The sequence below is a fragment of the Charadrius vociferus genome, unplaced genomic scaffold (assembly GCF_000708025.1).
Source record: "Charadrius vociferus isolate BGI_N301 unplaced genomic scaffold, ASM70802v2 scaffold375, whole genome shotgun sequence".
Classification (NCBI taxonomy): domain Eukaryota; kingdom Metazoa; phylum Chordata; class Aves; order Charadriiformes; family Charadriidae; genus Charadrius; species Charadrius vociferus.
The window spans coordinates 229,718-252,752 of NW_009648440.1; the positions used below are offsets into that span (position 1 = coordinate 229,718).

The 23,035-nt window shown below is 38.5% G+C and overlaps 1 protein-coding gene across 1 annotated transcript in view; it reads left to right on the forward strand.

The window, feature by feature from the left end:
* Positions 1-23,035, forward strand: part of CDYL (chromodomain protein, Y-like) — a 54,652-nt gene that overhangs the window by 5,816 nt on the left and 25,801 nt on the right. Inside the window, 1 exon segment of the mRNA XM_009885410.1 lies at positions 517-533. Coding sequence (XP_009883712.1) covers positions 517-533 — 17 coding nt within the window.

Below are 23,035 nucleotides of genomic sequence, written 5' to 3' on the forward strand. Positions count from 1 at the left end.
TGGGTTAATCTAAGTAATCTCAGTAGACCACTAAAAAAAAAAAAAAAAAAAAAAAAACCAAAAGTGAGAGGAGAGTTGCAGTTCATTGCTGTGTGAATTAGAGCGGACAGTACAACTAAAGAAAAGTTGGTGTGATGTGTTACAGTTTGTCGGATTTCTTTTTAGTGTCCTGGAAGGACAGAAGCAGCTTTGAGCCCTCCTTTTGTTTGTTTTTGTTTTGGTTAAGTAGTAAAATGTGATTCCAAAAGAAGCTCTAAGACAGGAACTTCCTTTTTCAGTGTGTTTGTATGTTGCACTTGGATGGTGGCTTGATCTCTGCTGAGCCATCTGGAAAGCAACCGAGTGTTCTATTAGTGCAAGCAAAAGCCTATGCAATAGGTTAATGTTCTTTGTAAAGCCTGCCTAACTTCTGAAATTACTGGTTAAACTTCTCTGTCAAATGCAGCGGTGTGTAATTTTGTATGTTTTCTATTGTGTATGCATTTAGCGAATCATTAAGAGTAAAGAGTAAACCAGTTTTCATTTAATCAACCGTTAAGACACCTTTGGTGTGGTTTTTTTTTCTGTAGAAGTTGCATTTCATTTAGATTCTATTCTTTTAAGAGTTCACATTATTACTTCCCTTATGTACTGTATTGCAACATTTCAAGCTACCATCAAATAGTCTATCTATATTACTGCTAAATCACTTTCAAGTTCTTCAGCTCCTTTACTCTTAACTAAAATAATATTCTGAATTGTTGCCCATTTCTTGTTTATCTATGTTTTCTAGCTTAATAGAAATGCAAAAGTGTTAAGGAATACGGTAAACTGGATGGTCTGTATTACATGGAAAATTGATCTGTTACCCTATACCGTTCTGATTTTTTGTCTCCCCCCCAACCACCCCACCCCATCGCTTGTGCAGTTTCTGGTACAGATTGTTGTGACTTTACGTGGTACTCCAGGCTTGAGAAAGGTTTTCTTGTGAAAACCTCTCATTTTCTAGGCCATTTTTATATATGTCAGTAGATTATCACAATAATAAAGCAGGATTTAGGTGCAGGGTTTGCTTGAGTTTTAAGGCAGTCTTCCTGAGAACGTAAGGTTTAAGTGACTGGTTTCTTGCTTTCTCTGCCTTCTGCCACCCTCCATGACTTAGAACAGAGACGCCTTAGTTGGATGCTACATCGGTGTAGAGTTTTTGATACAGCTTAGCTGATGCAAAAGGTAGCTACTTTGAAAAGAGTGGTCCCATTCCTTTCCCTCACTTGCCCAACCCCAGGTTATTATATGGCCTAACCAACTGCTCCTTTAAGGACAGGCGTATTTTTATCAGCCTTCGGAAAGTGACGATGAGGGAGAGGATGTGTCCCTGGGGAGGGAGACAGAGACATGCTTTTTCCGTGTTTTAATTCTGTCCCTGAAAAACCTTTAATGTGAACTCGATATAATGTATTTAAAAAAAAAAAAAAAGGCGAGGGGGAGAGAAGAAAGTTCTTAATAAATACTTAGTTTGGATATAAAATCTTCAACCTAAGTTGATTGAAAAACTGTTATTTTCTCTGAAATTTGTGTTACACCTGCAGGCCCACTGGTAAACACAATGCTCTCAGCTGTGCAGTTCTTCTGATGCATTAGTTTACATGGAGTGAGGATCTGGAGTCTACATATCTCTTGACTACTCAGCCATTATGTCCTCCTACAGTATTTGTACTAATACGAGAGAAAAGTAATTTCTGAGGACACGTTTGTTATACCTGCTGTGTCAAAACTTAGTAAGGATGAAGCACAATGAAGAAAAGGCTCTGTTTACAACTCTCACTTTCAACCTATTTTGCATACGTCTACACAGAGAAAATGTGGTGAAGATCAGACTGAATGATAGAACAAAAGTGTTGAGCTAGATTTTTTTTTTCTTCCACCATTGTCAAAATTGTAGAACTTCAGAACAGCTTTTGATAATACAGCAGAAATGTGAAGCGCAATCAGAAATACTAATGCAGTGCCTTTTGCGTTTGTGCCAGGCAGGGTAACCAGCAACTTCTTTAGTCTCTTTCTGCTTCAGTTTTTTTAGAAAGTTACATCTCCCGTCTTTGTTAAGGCTGTGAAGTGGAGGAATGTATGTTTGCTATGGAAACTGTCATTATGAATCTGTGTTCTCTTGAAAAGAAGATTAACCTTAATAGGGTGATACAAAAATCCATAAAAAACGGACCAAAACAATCATAATAGAGTTCAGGGAAGATTTTCCTAGATCATATTATCTACTTAAAATGAAAAAGGGATATGATGAGAGCACAGTTAAATCTTCAGTCGAGAAAACATCCTCATAGGGAGACTGTTACAGGTAGGATAAAATACCATAGAAAGAATTAGTAAATAAACTACTACAGGTTTTTTCCATCAATGCTGATGAAAGAGAGAAAATGGTTAGATTCAAGGAGATGCAAAACTGAGACTTAAAAAAATTCTTTTTAAAGCTAGCTGCTTGGAAAATGGCTGGAAACAGCTTTGCATTTTACAGGTGACTGCAAAAATACCTTTTTTCATAATGAGACCTAACGAAATAGCCAGATCCTGTATTGCCCTGGGATAGCTGTACTTCCTACGCAGCCCAAGATACTGTATGTAATTTTTCAAATCAAACAAAAACATCTAAATTAGCTACTGTACATACCATTTATATTGTAAACTTGTTTAAGAACACACACTAAAATGCATTAGACCACAAATTGTCAAATACTTAATTCTGCTCTAGTAATTATTTTCTTAATTTTGCAATCTTAGAAAGCATTAAAAAGCTTGCTTTTTATTTAGTAAGTATTTTTAATTTAAAATGCTTTAAAGTTTATTATATTTTATATGCCTTTAAGAAACAAAGGTAAATCATAAACACTGGTGCTTTGAACTAGAATAATCTCTGTTGGAACACATCTGAAAACCGGGAGAACATCTTACTATTGTATTAAGAGTTCTTTGAGCATCTCAGTGAAACCGTGGATAAAGAAGTACAGATTGTGATTTATTTTGTTTGGAAATATTCCTTGAAAGAGACAACTAAAGAAAGTAAGTAATTGTGTTTCAAAAGACTGCTAAGAAACTGACTGGGAAGATGGAAGACAGAGTAGGCTTAATGGTTCATTTTAGTTGTGTCAGAAGGTTAACATTGGGATGGCGTAAGATTCTATAATAGGATCTGTGCTTACTTATACTTACTAGTGATCTTTTGAAATAAAATGCAGTGAGCAGCAAAGGTACAAAATTTGCGGAGAAACACTTAGTTATTTACTCCTTAAGAAAATAGAAACTTCAGAGGGAAATATCTAAAGTGGGAGGCTGAGCAAGGTGATGAAAGCAGGAAGATAACTTGAACTGATCGTTTTCCTTGCTGCCTCCTAAACAGAGTTTTTAGCCTGGGATGCAGATAGGAATATTAAACACTGCTGAGGGCAACTCCAAGAAGACTTGGTTTAATAATGAACTAAAGAAGTTCTCAAGGTTTCTCTGTCATACACATTTGTCACTACTCTTAATTAATCTTGGTGTATAATGAATCGGTGAATAATACGTGTTGGCTGCCTTAGTGTCATCCATGTGTTAGCACTGCTGTCCCTCAAATTCAACTTGGATTGCTATATCATTTTTAAGGCGACCTAGAATGAGAGGGAGTGGAGAGACTGGCCGGCTGCCTTCTTAGACTAGTTCCTTGTGAGAAGTCTCCAGGTGAACGTCCAGTGTATACACAGTTGGAGAATGTAGGCTCAGCCATTGATGAAAGCTGGTACAACAGGAACAAAGAGGATATAAAATAATAATTAAAAAATCACGTATCTGAAGGGAATACTGAAAACATGATTACTTTAGAGAAGAAACAAATTATAGACACAATGAAATAACGAGTGATGTATTTGGAAATTTCTATTCTGGAATCGAATGAATAAGACAAGGGAACATCTAAAGAAATCAAAGGGTGTCAAATTCAAAACAGAAAGATAATAGCTTTTGACAAAGCTTCCACTTAGTCCTGAGAACTTTTTGCTAAAATTTAATTGAGTCCAAGAGATAATGACCATTTTAAAAAAAAGTAGGCATTTATAACGATAATGGGAATAAATTGTAGTTATAGAAATGGTATAGTTTTACAAAGAATGTTAAGTTCCCTTGCTTTAGAAATAAGGAAACTTTTTGTGACAGACCTGAAAATTGTAATTCAGGATTTTTTTGTACAACTTTATGCATTATTAACCATTATTATTTATGGAATAATTCACTCTGTTATTTATGAAATTACTTTTATACTGTACAGATGTTCAGAGATTCTAATTATTGCCCTGTTAGGATATTAGGATAGGCATTGGGAAAGAAGGCGGATGTCTGGTCTGGTTCCTACTAAGGTCTTTACTGTGAAGAACCTTTCTCTACTGTAGATCCATATATGGCATCCTTTAAAAAATTGTATAAAACAATCATTTTGGAAAAAAAAAAAAAAAACAACAAAAAACAAAACCCACAAAATCTAGATGCTTTTAAGTAAAGAATACTGATTTTCATTCATCCTTTTTTGGGGCGGATAGTCAGCTCAAAAACCCCTCCAGTGTAAACAGATTTGTCACTTTGTATTCTCCCCACATCCCTTGGTTTTCTGGACAGATTTCAAATTCAGTGGGCACTTTTGAGAAATATGGAAATGAGTTGAAACCAGCTGTAACTGCAAAGCTAATTCTTATTTTACCAGGCATAACATTTGGTTGACATAGATAATTTAAAAATAATTTTCATCATACGGAAAGAACAACCTGCTATGTCTTTTTTTAAAGTTGGTGATTGTGTGAAGACGTATTTGTGGCAGTGCAGGGCAACACACTTTCACCAAAGAATTCAAAGTTTTTTTTTTTTTTCTTATATTAATACAGGTAGGAAAATTTAATATGGTAATAATGGGTATTTCAAACAATCCACTGTGTGTTTTGTGATGTTCTGTTTAATTTCTGAATACAAGGAATGACAGATTATTCTGTGTTCTTTAATGAGGGAAGTGACACCCTCCTCCGTTTCTGAATTTTCATAATCAAGGTGAATTGTAAGCTCCCTAGTTTGCCCAGGGAGCTTTTATTCTCATCAGGAAGCTATTAAAGACTAAATCCAAAAAGTGACTACCTTGATCTCAGTATTTCTCAGTTATCATGGGTGAGGGGGTAAATTATTTTAAAAAATATCTCACCTAGTATCTCATGAGATGCACATTCAGAGTGAGTTTTTTTAGGAAAAGGAGAGGTGAAGGATAGGTCTGAATAGCTTTCTTACTAGCTAGTTTGCCAGGTTTTCACTAGTCTTGAGTTGGCTGGATTTCCATAGGGTTAGCTGTGGAAGAGCCAGACCAAGGAGGAAGATTGAAGCTTAGCAACTCCTTCATATGGAGCTATTAGAGTTTAGGGTTCTCAGTCATTGTCTCAGCTATGCATCCCCAGAAGGGGAGAGAGAACACAAAATCAGACTGGCTGGCAATGCTTGGAAATTGTCTGGACGTCCAGTTCAATACCAAAAACTAAATAAGAAAAACTTCACAAATATGAAAAACTGAAGTTTTAACTTTCCTTGGCCACCTCCACTGATATTTGCATACCTGTTAAATCTTTTCAGCATTCTGGATGTACCAGAGAGGGGGTAAGTAGTGATGCAGGCTAATTTTCTCAAGGGCACTTGAGTTAGGCAAAATCATCTAAATAATAATGGCCCAGACTCTTCTAAAAATAAGAATTACACATGTGAACAAAACCTAAGGTTTGTTTTTTTACTCTTACCCACGTTCAGGCACAACAAAGTAAAGTGAGAGTAAGTCATTGGTAAGAAATTGAGTATTCACACTAAAACTGCTTTGTATTTACAGACTCAATTTACCTTTATAAGACGGGAAAGAGGATGTTAAAATTTCTTACTAATACAGCTATGATTTTGTAAACTTTTAGCATTCTTGATCCTTAAAAGTTTGGGTACAAGTCTCCTTGAGATGCAGTTAATTTGGCAAAAGATACAACTTCTGTTTTCTTCTAGCATCTAGCACATAGTAGTTGATCCCAATAAGCAGGTCACGGGTGGAGTTGAGCCCAGAGGATCCATCCACCTTTGGAGTCTGCTGCCCGTTTCCCAAAGTAGATGGAGAACCGTTTGAGCAGCAAGTGTGGTCCAAGTCCTGAAGTCCCTCCCTTGCCCTGCCTCCCAGGGATCCAGGCTTGCAGCTCCTGCTTGTGGAAGGGAATCCGCCAGGAGCAGCATCTGCCCCATGTTTCCTGCAGCAACTGCGTGCCCTGCCTGGCAGCAGCAGCTCTCCCAGACCTGTGCCCTCTCAAGCAATGGTTTAGCAGTCTCGGGATGGTTTCTGCAGGAGCAGCTGCTGCCAATGGAAGAAATGGAAAGCGGGGCTATTTGTATGGGAGAGGGAGAGGAGGGGGAAAGACCTCCTTACACAGAGAGTGGAAGGAGATGGTCTTAGGTTGGGGTGCAAGGGAGGCATTGAAAAGAAGCTGGACATACTGGCAGGAGGGGAAAGAGACCTTAAATTTGGATGTGAATAGAATGACTACTGAATTTGGACCACCCTCGTATAGTGCATAACAACATACAAATTCCTTGAGTTAGTGTTAGTATTCTTTCAGCATGTTCTTCTTTAAAAACAAAACCAGTAAATTGTTAAATTATTGGAAAATAATGCAGAAAATTCTAAAATCACTGTAGTTTGTGGGAGTCCCTTATATTTTAATTATGCGTTGTATGAGGCTGTAATGAGAGGATGACTCGCTTTTGATGTACAGTATTGTACTATTGTGTGGTAAATGGACCTCTGTACATCAACACAGTTGGGTATATATGACTTCCCTGTTAAAAGGAAATCATATAGTATCTATTAAAGGTGGCACACGGTGGTCTCAGATTTGAGGTGTGGAGTAGGCGGGATCAGGAGAAGGGGAGTGTTTCCTAGTATTTGGCTTTCTTCTAAATTATGTTGTGTCTGTATGTAGTGATAAGGTTTTCTTTAACATGAGATCCTTCCACAAGCCTTTTTAGTGGTTGCTTAGGCTTTGCAGTGAATGGAGATTAAAGGTCATGATTCAGGAGGAATTGCATAAAACCATAATATGAAAGCTATCAGCAGTGTCATATAGAACCCTACAATACAGTGGTTGCATGGCAATATTACTAACATACTTTATGATAGGATTTCTTGCCTCTTATTTTCCTTTGTACAAATACTAAAAGTTGCGATAGACACTTCTGACTAACCTTAGGTGATGGGGTTTGCCCATCAAATCTGCTCATCAGCATGGAGGCTGCAATTTGTAAATTTTTTTCCCCACAGTTGGAATGCTTTTCTTTTTATATAACATTTAAGTCAAAAGACACTGAGGTCATCTATTCTGCGGTCTAGTGTATTGCAAGTCATTACATTTCATCACTTACTGCTATATCCTCAGTTAGCCTACAGTATTACCAGACTCTGGAGACTAAATTTTTGTTTGTCATTTAGCGCTGAATAGCAGGGAGTTGATTAGAAAAAATATGCTCAGATGAAAATACTTGTTTTGTGTGTCATGTTCTGCATAACATCTTGAGAGGATGCCATCTGCTTCCGAATAAATAAATAAACTGGATTCCTATTAAAAGAGCTCACTTGCAGAAACGCAGCTTATGTTTCAGCCATGTACACATAGCCTAGCCCTGGTAATGTGCCTTCCAAACTCTTCCTTCTGGCAACCTCTGCTCTTCCCACCAAGACCCATGCAGATTGTTATGACTCCCCAATTGCCTGAGTATGCTGACAATGAAAAACTGTGTAGGCTGGTTATTAAAACTTCTGTTGGGGTCATCCTGCTAAAGGGCTTGCTTTCACTGTTACCAATTTCTTCCTTTAGTGTCCTTCTCAGCTGAGGAGGAGAATAGACGTGAGCTCAGATGGTTCCTTGCTAAACCTCTGCAGCATAAACTCTGGAATTTCTGTTGCCTGTAAAAGCTGAGTTGGCATAAGGGGCTTTATGAATATAAGAGAAGTATGGGGGGCGGGGGGGGGGTTGTTGCTTCTCTTTTTAACAAAAAATGGTTGGGGTTGTTTGGTTTTGTTGTGTGTTTATTGGGGATTTTTTTGTTTGTTTTTATTGCAATTGCCTATGGAATAGAATATGACCAGAGAGATTTTTGAATTTTGTGTTTGTCAAGCTCAGCTGTAGGCTGGAAAGATCCCTCTAGGAGCCCCAAGCCAGGGATATCCAATGGGAATAGATTTTAAGATAGAAGGTCTCATAAACACACTGCATTCTTTTTTTTTCTTGCATCATCTAGGCTATGAAGTTCTGTAAATGTAAGGAAAATATTTTAGTCTTCAAATTATTGGAAGCTGTTTTTGGGAATATCCTCAGGCTTCCTGTACTGAGCCCTCTTAAAGGTGGGAAAGGTCCTGGCATTTTTGACAGACTTTTTTCTCTTTAAAAAGATTTTTAAATTGTTTTTCCTGTGCCTTGCTAAAGTGTCTTCACCAGTTTCATTCTGTCCGTTGAATGCAGCTTCTTCAACATCTTCAGTCTACACAGCTTCCTTGAGGGGAAGGAGAACCACAGCCACAGATTTCTATTAGGCAGCCTAGCCCAAGCCACCCCCATTTAGTATTGTGGTTAAACATTAAGTAGGAGTGCTTCCTACACCTGCTTGCACAACGTCTTTTTTCCTTCTATCTATCCCTCTTATCACTCCGTGGTTTTGGCTGCTTGTTCCTGTCCATATCCTTTAATTTCTGCCAGCCCGCTTAAAGGGGCTGAGCTGGGGCTGAAACCAGCAGTCAGTGGGCAAAGCAGGATCTTGAAACTGCTTACAGAAGCATGCTCCAGATGTAGGGCACATTAAAAAGACACTTTTTTTTTTTCCTGCTAAAAACATCTGGTAAAGTGGTGGAGAGTAGTAAAGAGCTGGTTTCTTCACTGAGCAAAAGCCTTTATTACAATGCATAGAGATACAGAGATAACTCTGAGGTCCCCTAATTAACGATGTCTTACATGCTTATAACCCTGATGCGGTATAACAATCTGCTGCTCTCCTCATAGAAGCGAGCAGTGTCGCTAAGCAGCTTCTTCAAATACAGACAGTATGTAATCCTTGAACAGAAAAACCTCTGAACTGAGTTTTACAGCAGTGGAAAGATTGCTTTATATCTCAACTAAACTAACACAGAGTCTTTTTAATGGCGATTTCCCCTAGCCATCTCCACTCTTTGCATTGGCAGCTGCATCCCTCTGGATGATAAGAATGGAAGTAACTGACTCAAAACTTCACTTCAGCCAAGAAGTTTATAGTTCAGACCCAGCAAAATGTGTCCTGGGCCATTAGTCAATATGACTTTTTGGAACTGCCTGATGAAGGGAGTTGCCTTTCAACTTCGTTAGACTAATGTGATAGCAGGTCACAGGAAGATAGAAGCTAAATAAATTTTATAAGGCAGTATTTAACAGAAAAATATGTCCCTATTCTTTAGTCAGCTCTATAATAGAAAAAAATTACCAAGATCTAGCAGGTAGCCCAATGTTTTTCTTCTCAGGAGACATTTGGATATCCGTGAGAAGGTTGCTCAGGGCTTTTTTAAACTAACTGCGAGGATGGATATGCCACGCCTCTTGGGGATGCTTGTTCCACTGCCTGACTGCCACATTGTGAACGTCTGTTTTTTTAACCTAGTATCTAATCTGAACTTCTCTCATTTCAACTTCATCCTTTAATATGCACCTCCACGAATAATCTGGTTCTGCTTCCATACAGCCACACATTAGGTAGTTAAATATGACACGAGTAAGATCATCAGCTCTCATTAGGTGCTTCTTTCTAAAGTGTCAGGCCATCCTGTGTAGACTGTGAGAACTAAAATCTGAATAGTTTTTGCTTTTACTTGTGAACTTTCAGCATTGGAAGTCTGATGTGGGGGGAAGAGGAGGGAATTTCTTAGTTCTGAGATTCTCCCATCTACTTCATCAAATAGCCAAATTAAGCTTGTAAACCATATTCAACCTTGTTGTTGTTCATTATTAGCTACTGTTTAAATAATTTGATTATTTGTACCTCACAGTAGGTAGCCTCACAGTCTTTATTACAAATTAGGAGAATTTGAATGGGGCTGCTCAAGTAGATGCTTTTACCAGATGGGAATTCTGTGTTATGTGTTCTGGAGTTGGTTTAAATCTCTTTGAGAGTTAAGGGCTCTGTTGGCTCTGTCTTTAGTGTTATGGATTTCTACCAACAGCTTCAAACTAGCAAGATGGTATGTGTTTATAGTAAGCTTGTTAATCAAACTCTTTTTTTCTCCATTTAGAAATACCTAACATCTTAAGCTTAAGAGCTGTGTAGAATAACGTGTCACTGAAGCAATAAATATTGGCCTTTGTTGAAATTACAATAGCATTGAAACTGGGACTATGCATGTGCAAAGCAGATTTAAAAAAAAAAAAAACCTCAGGGCTGCTGTTAGGGCTGCAGCTTGGACTAAAGGAGATGTTGATCAGCTTAGTCTATCCTTGTATTGAGGCAGAATTGAGCAACTGTTTGTTTTCCCTGACAGGGGTTGTATAACCTGTTCTTAAAATACATCCGTAATGGGGATTAAACAATCTGTAACTCACCTTTCATGCTGCTTGGTTTAGAAAAGTCCTCTTCCTTTTCTTTCCCCAATATATTTTAGTTGATGCAGGTTAAGCCAATGCCATTCAGTAGCGGTTCTTCCAATGAACAGTTCATATTTGTCTTGCACATGCTGTACAACAGCTGTCAGATCTCTGTACTTACTTCCTCTTACAGACTAAAACGACCTTATTCCTATCATCTTTCCTCATATGTCTTGTTTTCAAACCTATTATCATTGTTGATCAACCGTGGACAGTTCAAAGTATCTCTCTTTAGGTATGGTGCCCAAAACATCGTTTCCGCAGATACTTCAAGTACTTAGTAGCATGTGTCATCTCCTTACATATGTAAAGTTCCCTTACCCATGTGTCTCAGAATTAGGCTTTGCCCTTCTTTCTTGCATCATATTGTTAACTGGTATATACTTTGTGATTGGTTTGGTTATAACCCAATAAATGTTTCTGCCTCATACTCCGTTGTTCCACATTTTTAATGTGTTTTATTTTTCTTTCATACAAGTAAAAGTTCACTTTACAAGCTGTCTTCCAAATTCAGCAACATAATTTAGAAATGTGGTCATCCCCTTCTGAAAGCTTGCAGTCCTTTCAGTTTAATGTAATCCGTTAATTTCATGAGTATAGTTGTTCTTCCATTATCCAAGTCTTGCACAAAAAAAACCCACTAGAATTGAGCCCAAGGCAGACCTTTGTACTTTAAAAGTATTTTTAGTTTGATAATGTATGAATAATAATGTTTCTGCATGTGTTTTTTTCAACTATTCATATACCTTGCTTCTCTCGCCTCTCAATGGTTATTACCTTAGACAGTAATTTCTTATCTTCTTATGCCAACGGTGTCAAAAGCATCTACTCGACCTCTTCCCCTCTCCCCCCCCATGACTAGGTCATTTACTTGATTTCAACCTCTAGAGGTTGGTTGGCGGGGGGGGGGCAGCGGTTGTGGTGATGGTTTGGCGGGGGGGAGGGGGTGTGTGTGTTGGGTGGGTGTTCAAAATCTGGTAGCCAAGAGCAGGAGCCAAAAATTTATTGAAAAAATAACAGCAGCGGTCCAAGTATATTTACAGGGGAAAGTGTAATACTTAAGGGTTGGGTTTTTTGCATCAGGTCTCCCCCATCTATTCCTATAACCACTGCCCCAGTAACCCTCCTGATCTGTCACGGCACACCTTTTTCCGCTTGTCTAGTCCAACAGCTATGATTACCTTCTGAGATTTCCTAACCTTGTTCTGCTGTTTCTCAAACTTAGGGGTGATGTTAGCACCTGTGAGATTTTCTAGATTCTGCAGACTTCCTCATTTTCTCCTCGTGAAGCTAAAAAGGTGCTAAAGACAAGTCACACGGTTCACAGGGAACCTCAATACCTTATTCACATCTACTGCACTAATATACTACGGTGAGAAGAAATGAATTTTTCCTTTTTTCTTCTTTTTTTTCTTCCTTTCCCCTCAGTGAGATTGCTAGATTAGGGTGGTTTTTTTCTGACACCAGAAAGACTCAGCATTTCACTGCCTAGGTGCAGGATTGAGCTGCACTCACTGTCCCACCTTCCTCTTCTGTGGCAAGGAGTAGTGCCCGGTGGCCCCCTCTCCCGGAGAGGATCTTTGCATGCCTTCTAGGTGGGCTGTGTGTCATGACAACCTCTGAACTGCCCCAGGGTAAGGTTTGTCCATCCGTCTATCAAGCATGACCTTGGGCTGCTTTAATTTATGACAGCCTCGCATTTTAATCAGGTTCTGTAAATCAAAGTGTGTGCTGTTCCTGAACCAGCTACAAAAGTGAAATGTTTTGCCTATCAGATTTTAAAGATCACTCTGGAGATTAGCAGCCCAAGATCTGTAGATTTTGTCTTCACAATGTATTGCTTGCTCAGTCTGGTCAAGTGGTGTTGTTTGCACATATTTGCAAACACACAGCAAATTCACTTCTTTCTTCCTTTTTAAATTTTATTTTTTACACACACACTTTTATTTTAAACTTTTTGGAGCATTGAACTTCATTGGTCTGATTTCCTTTTAGTAACATTAACTACATGTTTTGACCAAGGAACTCTGTAATTATGGTTATTTTAAGTACTGATTTTGGAGGAGTGATTTGCAGTGCATCTCTTTTCCATGGGAATGCTTCCCAGTGTTTATAGTGCACCAGCTCTTTTATGGCACAGTGACTTGCAGTTTCATTAGTTGACACTGCTGAATCAGTTGCACTTTCTGTTTCATTTTTAGCTCCAGACTTTCCAAAAAGTTGTGCGCTACTTGTTTGAATAATTTGGGTTTATCTTTGTTTCTGCTCATACCAGAGTCACAGTGCTTTGTTTTCCCACATATTTCCCACTCTTTGCACTGTGACTTTGTAGGACAAAACAGGCAGTTTCTTACGTTCTGTATTTGTTTCAGGTAGAAATCCTCATCCCTTTTTTAAAACAGTGCCATAGTTATTTTAATCTCTTTTTCCCTGTGAAGGTAAATGATTGATAAATCACTAAGTCAATGAATTAGTAGCCTTGTTATTGGGCTTCAGTTCATTTAAATTAAGCTTTGTGATTCAGAGGGTAAGGGGAAATAATCATTCTCAAAATATCTCATGAATTTATGTAATACTAGAACATGTATGGAATGAATGACTTTCATAATTTATCTAATTTTATCACTCCTACCTTGAAATAATACACGAAAGTCATCATCTAGTTCCATATATTTTGCTAACTGTGAAGAATTGTGGAAGTTTTTTGTGCTCAAACAAAATACCTGGTGAGGATTTGGAAAATAAAAAAAAACACCAAAAAAACCCGACAAACAACCAAAAAAAGAAAAGGTGTAATGGATGAAGTCACCAATTATAAATTGGCAGAGCTTTGACTAAGTGAATTTCTGCTAAGAACTTTTCCCATCCGGGCTCTGGCTTCCTGTCACAGGCTTAAAGAAACAGCATGTGTATCCTAAAAGCCCGCTTGGCTTATTGTCCTACATGCTTCTCACACAAAGACTGCTTTTGTACACCTGTGTAGTGCCATAAGCAATGAAGCATTACCTTGAGACTTTCTTGAAAAACTTTGACTTTTACTGGTCTTAAACATACTCTAGAAAGTTGACAGATCTAGCCAGTGTTGGGTTTTTCATGTTTGCAAGGTAAATATGACCTCAAGCTTTGTAAGAACCCGCTTCACAAGGTCATCACTCAGAAGGATTAGAATATTTTACTGTTAGATTTAATGACAAACTATCTGTGTTTAAGAAAAATAATTAGTAGGTTTTGTCCTGTACTTCTTATTTTCCTTTCCTCAAGGTACCAGTAAAGACCACCTGATTTCAAACGTCCGTGGAACTGTTTAACAAATAAAAATGAATGTCTTGAAATTTAAATACAGTCTGCAGTTCATGAGTTATCACAGTATGTTTACTAGGATCTTTATAGTACCATAAGAGGTAACATTTTGCCAGAAGAAAGCAATCTTCAAAAGCAACATACCTTTCTAAGAGGTTGTAGTTTCTGTAGTGTGGAAAGTTTGTAGTGCATAGTGATACTTTTGACACCGGATGGTGACAGGAAAGGTATCCTGGCTCACTAGGCAAACGAGAAATTTGTCTTCGTTTATAGGCTGACCAGAAGTACTTAATTTAGGGCCTTTTGTGGTTGCATTCAATTGCAGCTTTGATTTTGCTTTTGCTTTTGTCAGTGGCAAATCATAACTACTGCTATATGAAAGCTATAGTGGGATAGCTTCCTTCTGGTGCACCTGTGAGAGAAGTGGCATAATATAATTCTTAAATGTGGATTTTCTAAGGAGAAGCCTTTGCATATTTATTTGAGAGTTTAATTTGTGGCAATGTGTACACATAGCACTACAAGTTTATTTCAGATTATGTGAAGAATGAACTTCACATTAATGTGTGTAATATTAAGTATGTCTAATATTACCTGCCCCATAAAACTCCCAACACCGATGCTTAACTCTGTAATCACTCCTGTGCTTCAGAGACTCCTGCTTTGTAAATTCACAGATCAGTATTGCTGCAGATGTAACACATACCTGAACTAGCTTGGAAATTTTGTGGTCTATAGGTAATAAATAATAACTGGGGATGTGCTTGTTACTACATCTGAGTTAGATGAAATCCTCTTTAAGCCACATTCCTTGATTTTTATTTTCTGTGTAACAGGCTTTTGCCCACAAAATGTACTGCTCAGACTCTAGGATCAAGTTTTGGGGTTAGTTGTTTTTTTGCTTAAGTTAGGGAGAATTCAAATTTCATTGTCTGAGTCTGCTGCTCTGAATTAATAACATGATTAAATCTAAGAGGTAATAATCTCCGTATCTCTACCTTAAATTTAAGACTCTACAGAATTTGATAAATTTGGGGGTTTTTTGGGTTTGGTTTTTTTTTGCATGTTATTAAATGTCAGGATAATAAGGTCCCCTGAGACTGCATCTGTAAGTACATGGAATATCTCTGCTTCCCAACTATTCTGCTGTATGGTCATGCCAGAGACCTCAGCTCAGTGTGAAGTCATTAAGGCAGCTCTTTAGGCTGATAGAAAATGCTGCAAAAGTATCAGGTTGATCTGAATTCTTAAGTTTTTTGAAGACAGTTATATTCAGTGAAGAGTAATTTCATTCATGGACATCAAGAGTTCTTGCTGTTTCTTCCATTTCTTTTAGTCTTTCATGGTTTTCTCATGTGATTCTTGCAAAGTTCAGTGTGGTGGGAGAAAGGCTCAGTAGCAAATCATTGAACGATCTGTGGCCTACGAAATGTAGAGTGTTTTAAAAGGGGATTCTGAACACTATTTTTTGACAGCATCTCATCAATGGTTTCCCATGACACATCCGAAATGACTTTTCTGGACCTAGTTTCAGTACGTAATATAAGTTAAATAGATAGCTCCAGTTGGGAGGTAGACCTGTCTTGTTGGCATTACAGAATATAAAGTTAGTAATTTTATACGCTTCTTTCAGTAAGCTGCAATAATGGGTAATAAATTGTAGCATTCCTGAGATTTAGATTTTTGGCTTAAAAAAAAAGCAAATGCCAAGAAAATAGTGCTTTTTCAGTATCACATAGCTCATCTTATGTTATGGGGACATATGGATATGTTCTTTCTTACAGAAGAACATTCTTGCTCATTTCCAGTATAAGCATTCATTAAGTTCACTGGCTGGTGTTTGATTTTCTCATGATTAATCAAAGTTGGCATAATTATGGTCATTAATTGCTTTATAATTGTTCAGATCGTTTACCATACTCTGATCTTTCCATAAAGGAGCTAATAGATCTTCAAAGCTCTATTTTGTGGTTTTAATAAAAAGTTACATTTCACTTATCAAGACATGCAGATGTGTTTTAGGGGCTTCTTGGAATTATTTTTTTCTTTAAAGTCACTTCATTCTTTTGCAGTAGAGGCAGACACTATTATACTGTCCTATGCTATTGCTACTCAAACAAAAATGCCCCCACCTGATACCTCCACAGTGTTCAGATTTGTACTTTATATTGCTCTGTATGTTGTCTTCACTCATTCTGTCCTCTTGTTTTAGCCTTTCAGTACAGTTCTCATAGTAAGGGTTTGGGTTTTGATACTGAGAGGTTTCTTAGATTTTTTGATTGGTTGGTTGGTTGTCTGGTTTTTGCCCTCGCTGTGCAACACAGGTTTTCAGTTGCTGTGAGGTGAAAAGGCATAGGGAACAGTAGCGGGATAGAAATGAAACCTGGAGAAAACGTTACTCTCATTTCTAGCTTACTTGAAAGGATTTAAACAGTAAAAATCTGTAAGACAACAAGGAACAGTAAATAAGAGCACCACAGGCTTCATTAAGTAAAAATTTCAGTAAAACATCTCGTACTTTGAAAGCTTATTCCTTTGAATCTACCCAAGTTTCCTGAGCAGAAGATACTTGGGCTTCATCTGATGATTGCTTTTCCAGCCCCCTTTTTTTGCCAGTTAATTTTAGCATTAAGTCCTACAGAAGGATGTTCTTTACTTTGCTTGTTTGGTCTTGGTTCCATCTTTAAAATATTTAGATTTCTCAAGGATGTCAGTATTTGTGGTTGGTTTAGGGACTATATTTGGGGTTTTCCTCTTACAACTATTGTTACACATTTTAAATTGTGAAACAGATTAACAGCTAAAAGACAAATATTTTCAAGTTTAGAGGGTATTTATTTTCTTTGTCTGTGTATGTTTCTCTCAAAACATTCTACATTGTTAAAAACCAAAGGAATTCTATAGACAAACACTCTGAACAAATGTGTTTGTCTGAAATACCCACAATTCTGTTACATTAATTTTATTGCAGTTGTTACAAGCACAACAGAAGTAATATTCCATGTATGCTCCAGTGCTGTAGGGGTTAGGACTACCATAATGTTGATATTCTTACTCTCCCATCTCATAAGGTTACAGTCTGGCTAGCATGTTCCAAGTTGCATTGGCATTGGCCTTTTTTGCTCCTAATCTCATGTTGGTGTTTATGGACTACTCTTAAGTGTTGGGGTTTTTTATTATTTTATTTATTTATGAAACTTCAGCACTTGGAACTTGCAATAAGAATGTGAATACTTGCTTTGAATGACTGATTTTCACAATATATCAAGTTTGTGATAAATGCATATATGCAGAGAAATGTCTACATGATTCTGATTGTTTACGTCTGATTGTATTTCACTTTTGCTGTTTTATAGTAACACTTAAGAGTATGTACTTTGTCATATTCAGTAAAAGAAAATAGGTCTTAATGAGGTCACATTGTTGAATTAACCAAGAAACAAGTATTTGCCAAGAGATAACAAAAGCAATTTTTGAAATATAGGTTGTCGGTGTGAATTAGATAAGCCAATCTTAAATTACTTTAATGAAGTTTAATACTAAATCAACATAGTAAAAGAATCAATTTACACTGGCAAAAAAATTACAAAAACTGAATAAACAATAATTGTTTCTCTTGAATCATAAATGCAGCTTTGCTAAGAAGATGAGAAGGAACAATTTTCAGTGCAAATTAACCTCTTACTACGATAGCTAAAGGAACATCCTTTCCAGGAAGAAATTTTAAAGCAAAAAAAAAAGTTTACATGGAATTTTTAGTGTGTGTATGTCCACTTTCAGTGGACAGCAATATCTAATGGTCACACAGGCTAACTTTCAGTGGACAGCAATATCTAATGGGTAGATTTCCATTGAAAATGTAGCAGGCAGACATTGTTATATGTCTTGTTTGAGGCGGTTGGATTTGTTTTTAGCCATCTTGTATTATTTAATCTTTGGGACAGTGATGAAACTTTATTTGCTTGCTATTTTAGCCCTTTGGGAAGAGGAAGGGCAAAAACCTTAGGCTTTTCACCTATTATCCAAACTAAAACACATTACCAGAAGAATGAAAGAAAGGAAAAGGAAAGGAAAAAGTCAATAGCAGTCCTGTGGTGAATATTGGGCTTTCATCAGGGAGAATTATATGGAAGAAATGTATGGGATGTCAGGAATTCCCATATCCTGAGAATGTCATACATTGCTCAGCAGTTTGCTTTCGGAATATCTTAACTGTCAAAGAAGGCAAGCGATCATCTGCTCCTGACACAAGCCTTTGCACAGTTGATTTGCAGTTGAACAGAGCTTTGGCCTTTGTGTCAGAGATGTGCTTTTGCTATCACATTAAAATCCGTTCAGACTTGGCCACCTTTTAAGTCTTTCTAAAAAATGTTTGACTGTGTGCACACTCAGCAAAACCCTCTTCGTTTTTTATCCATTACATTGTCTGAAGATCGCCTACGCTGAACATAGTCTGGCTTGGAAATGAATGTAACAGCGCCTGCAAATGTTTCCTACTGACATAAGGCTAACAGCAGACAAAGCAGTCTCCTTTTAAGTGAATGGATCTCCTCAGCACAGAAATACTGCACCCGCTAGCTGGGGTTCTTTAAAAAGACTTTTTTTTTTAATTTTTTTTTTTTAAGGGGAGTGAGATTTGTAACTGATCCCCTTTGAGGTGTGGGAGGGCTGTGCTAGCTGGACATGGGGCAGCCCAGGCTCTCTCTGAGTAGGCAGGTGGGGAAGGGACTGCTCACCAAATCACAACCAGCTGTGGCCGCCTCTGCTGCCACCCAGCTGAGGTCTCCTCCTGCTTCCACTCCTTTTCCTCCCACCCCCTTCCTTCTTGACGAATTTTATCACCCTTTTTCTATCCTTCTCTAACATAACCCTGTGCTTTGCTGTAGAAGAGTGACTTCATGCCCTTCCCGCATCCTTTCTGTGTCTGCCCGGCCGGGAGCCCACCACCTCCTGCCTGCCAGCCTGGGACAGGCGCTGCAAACTGACAGAGAGCCAAAAGCACTGCCAGGGTGGAAGACCCTCCTGCAGCTCTTGTTCAGCTTCTGAACACTGGTTTGGCTCACGGTGTCGTTTCCCTGACAAAGTAATGCTTGATTTAGGATAAAAAACTGAGGAACCTGAAGCCCCTCAAGAGGGAATTGGCTCTGCTTAGGCTGAGACAAAGTAACTGTTGTCATCCCCGCTCAATAAAAGCAGTAAGCCAGGGAAACATGGTACTCTTGAACTTATGTCCACTCTTGCTATTGTTTTATCAGATATTCCTGGGTCCCCCACATCAGGGGAAAGGGGATTTTACTATGGCCCGCGCTTAAAGGCCAATAATATCAGAGTATTCAGACTGGCTTTACTTTTGTTGCTGCAACCCTGCCAAATTCTAGCTTTACACCGAGCACTGCAGTAGGTCATCTCAGAGAATGACTCCTAGAGTTGGCCATAAACTCCCTTGGGCGGTCCAAAAGGTATTGCACAAACTTTATCCAATAATAGCACCCACATTTAATTTAGATAGTTTTTTGGTTGTGCTGAAATCAAGGAGACTAGCCCTTTCCTCTGGTGAATGACTGCTCGTGTTCCTTACCCTTGGAGAAAAGGGAATTGTCAGTTTTAATCTGATCATTTGGAAGTTTCCTCTTACCATAGGCTATTTTTCTCATCCTTATTTTGAAACTGTTAGAAGGTTATCATTTCTTGTATCCAGTCATAGAGTCCAGTCTCCTGATTTAGAAGTATTTTACGAATAATGTGTAAAACAGGAGTAATTTTCGCATCAGTGAGGTCATTGCAGAAATGATCAGTTCTGAATGAAGACTGCAATCCATAGGAACATTCTTGCAAAGACCTTACATAGCATGAGACCCTAAGCTTTATGGCATAGGTACAGATACATATTGGAGCTGGGTTGTGGCTTCCCAGACAAATATTCAGACATCTCCACAGGAGAGGATTTTTTTTTCCCCCCAGGGTTCATTCCAGAACACAGGCAGAGAGCCCCCCATCAGGACTGAAAGCAGCAGTTAGCTAAGAATCCCATTGTCATTGTCTGCAGCTTGCTAATCTGCACCTGATAACATCGGTTCAGGTACCTTGTCTTTGTGTTCCAGCATGTTGAAAAGCAACTGCTTTTAGGTCAGGACAAAAAGGCATAAATGCTACATAGTGCGATCACATATGCATCACAGAATACAAGGAAATAGGGCTGGAAGAGACTTTTGTCATCTAATCCATCCTCCTCCTGCCCCCAGACTGCAGGTGCTGCTGTTGATTCAGTCAAACGGTTTTCACATGCAGGGGAATCCGTCAGGGCCATTGGGAAACACCTGTAGCTCTGTGGTTAAAGAATGTGCCAGCTAGCAAAAAGGGTAGTAGCTGTTGTGTCACCGTGCAGAGATAAAAGCAAGGAATTGCAAAATGGAGGTAGGTTCTTCTTGAGGGTCATCTGGTAGAGCAGAAGGTGTTTTAGGTAGTGCGATAAAGTCAGAATGCCATCTGCTGTTGTAGATGCCCTTGGGACATAAGAAGTAGTGATAATTCTAGCTAGTCAAGGATGCAGGAGAAAAGAATTTTAATGGGGGAAATTTTCAGTGAAAATAATCTGCACGTCTCGAGAGATGTTTGGTTTTTCTGTTGAGCCATGTTTGCTTGTGAGGACTACAAAATGGGGGAATCTCATTTTGCTTTCAGAGTCTGGGTTGAATTTACTTGTTGAAGCATTTAGTTGCATCAGAACATTAAAAGACACCTCTGGGCCATACAATAAGGTGGAATTGCAACACAGGGCAGTGTATGAATATTATTTTAAATGGACCGTACTTCACTTCTTTTGCTTACGGGTCCTGGTTAGTTGCTTGTTTGTGCAGTATGACCATATAGGGTGATGAGCTCCAGCTCACTCATGAGCCTGTGCGGGGCAAATGCTTTGGGTTTTGTAGAGGAGTCCTGACAGGAAGAAAGGGTTTTCTGCAATGCTTTTGGAAGGGAAATAATTGTGAGAAGTTTTTGTTTCCAATTGCCTTGTGACCACTGACGTGCTTTTTTTTTTTAAGCTACCAAAGCAGAGTGAAATCACTGACAGACCCTTTCAAAGAGTGATCCTGAAACAGTACAGGCTTGAATTCAAGCCATTGGTTTCCCTTTACCACATAAGGGAAACCTCTTTCCAGTCTTAGACTTCAAGATTAAATCACTTCTGGCTTTCAGCTAAATGCGTGTGGGGCTAAATCTATAACTAATTTTAAATCGACCTGAAAGGAGGTTGTAGAGAGGTGGGGGTAGATCTCTTCTTCCAAGTAAGAAGTGATACGACAAGAGGAAAAGGCCTCAAGTTACACCAGGGGAGGTTTAGATTGGATATTAGGAAAAAATTCTTCACAGAAAGGGTTGTCAAGCATTGGAACAGGCTGCCCAGGGAAGTGGTTGAGTCACCATCCCTGGAGGTATTTAAAAGACGGGTAGATGTGGTGCTTAGAGACATGGTTTAGTGGTGGTTTTGGCAGTGTGCAGTTGATGGTTGGACTCCGTGATCTTAAAGGTCTCTTCCAAGCTAGACAATTCTGTGATTCTATGATATAGCACTGGGTTTGTTCTGCTTCAATTTTAACCTTCCTCAAGAAGAATCTAGTGAGTTTAATGCTGTATTAGTGTTTGCAAGCTTTATGATGTTTCTTATTTATCTTTGAGACAAGTAACATGAATAAAGTGTTCAGGTTCACACAGCAAAAGAATTAAAACTACTGCATTAAGTGTAGTAATAAATGCTATAATTATATTACTTCTGAATATGGCTATGGGCAACATTTTTTTAACAATAGAGATTGTAACACAAGCAGAGCTTAGAACAGGGAAGAGCAGAATCCTATTTACAAATTAGTCCAAATTATTAGGTACACATCTGACTTTGTTTCAAAGCAGCATTTTTATTTTGGTTCAGAACAGTTTAAAATATATTACATAAGAGGAGTAAATCTGAAAACAAAAGAGAACCTCTTTAGATTTTCTGTTGTGTCTCCAGCTCACCTTCTGAGCCAAAATCCGTTATTTGTCCACTTCTGCTCCTGAATGCTTCCAACTTTATGGTTGTCATCATATTCATTTTCCATATGTTACAGGGAACATACATAAACTAGATGAAAAGGAAGGGGAAATTTTAAACTTTAAGCCTTTAATGGTTTAAACCTTAACCAGCCTAAAAGATCGGGAAAGTCTTTGCCTGCTGGCCAATGTACATAGTGTGACGCATGGTGAAAGACTTATCTTTGGAAGGAGCAGTTGTGAGAGAACCACCCAGAGAGGCATGGGTGTGAGTCTCACTCTGAAAACAAAGCTGTTTCGTGGGCTGCTAATGATGGGCAACACCTCGTGGCATGTAGAAGGAATGTGTTTTGACATGAAGTCTACTATTTACTGTAGCCATTAGGTTAGAAAAAACAACTTTCCCAACAGCTTTAGGGGCTGTATCAGTTGCACTGTTCTCTGTGTCCTTCAAAAGGCTGACAAAGTCAGCAACTAAACAATCCAAATCATCTTTTTGAGTACATATTGCACTATTGTTATCCTTGGAGATGTCAGGGCACTCTCTAACAGTGTTTTCCAGGGGCTTACTGGTGCATTTTTTAGGCTGATTTGTGGACCCTCAGCTTGAACGTTCATCTCCTTTCCTATTCCATGCAGTTTACCCTAGAATTTATTACAGTCAAAAGTCAAGCTGTAGGGACAGTCCCAGACCTAGCAGGGAGGGAAGTCCCTCTTTGTGAAGAGGAGCTGATGAATAGTCGCGCTTCTCTGACTGTCCCTGATCATGCTTCATCCCACTGCAGGCTGTGGCAGCCTCATTTGACACGTGGCTTTGCCTTCCCCTCTAGCTCATGTCTTAGCGGGACATCCTGTCTGCTTCTGATGCCATTTTCATTTCCGTGACAACTTTTCTCATTTCTTGGCTTTCTAGGTAAGCATTGATAAACATTGCTGCCATCAATTTGTAGAAGTGTGCTGCTATTTCCTTTGCAGATACATGCAATGATTTTTCCTCGTGATTTTTCTGGTTGGGAAAGTTTGAAGAGTTTATA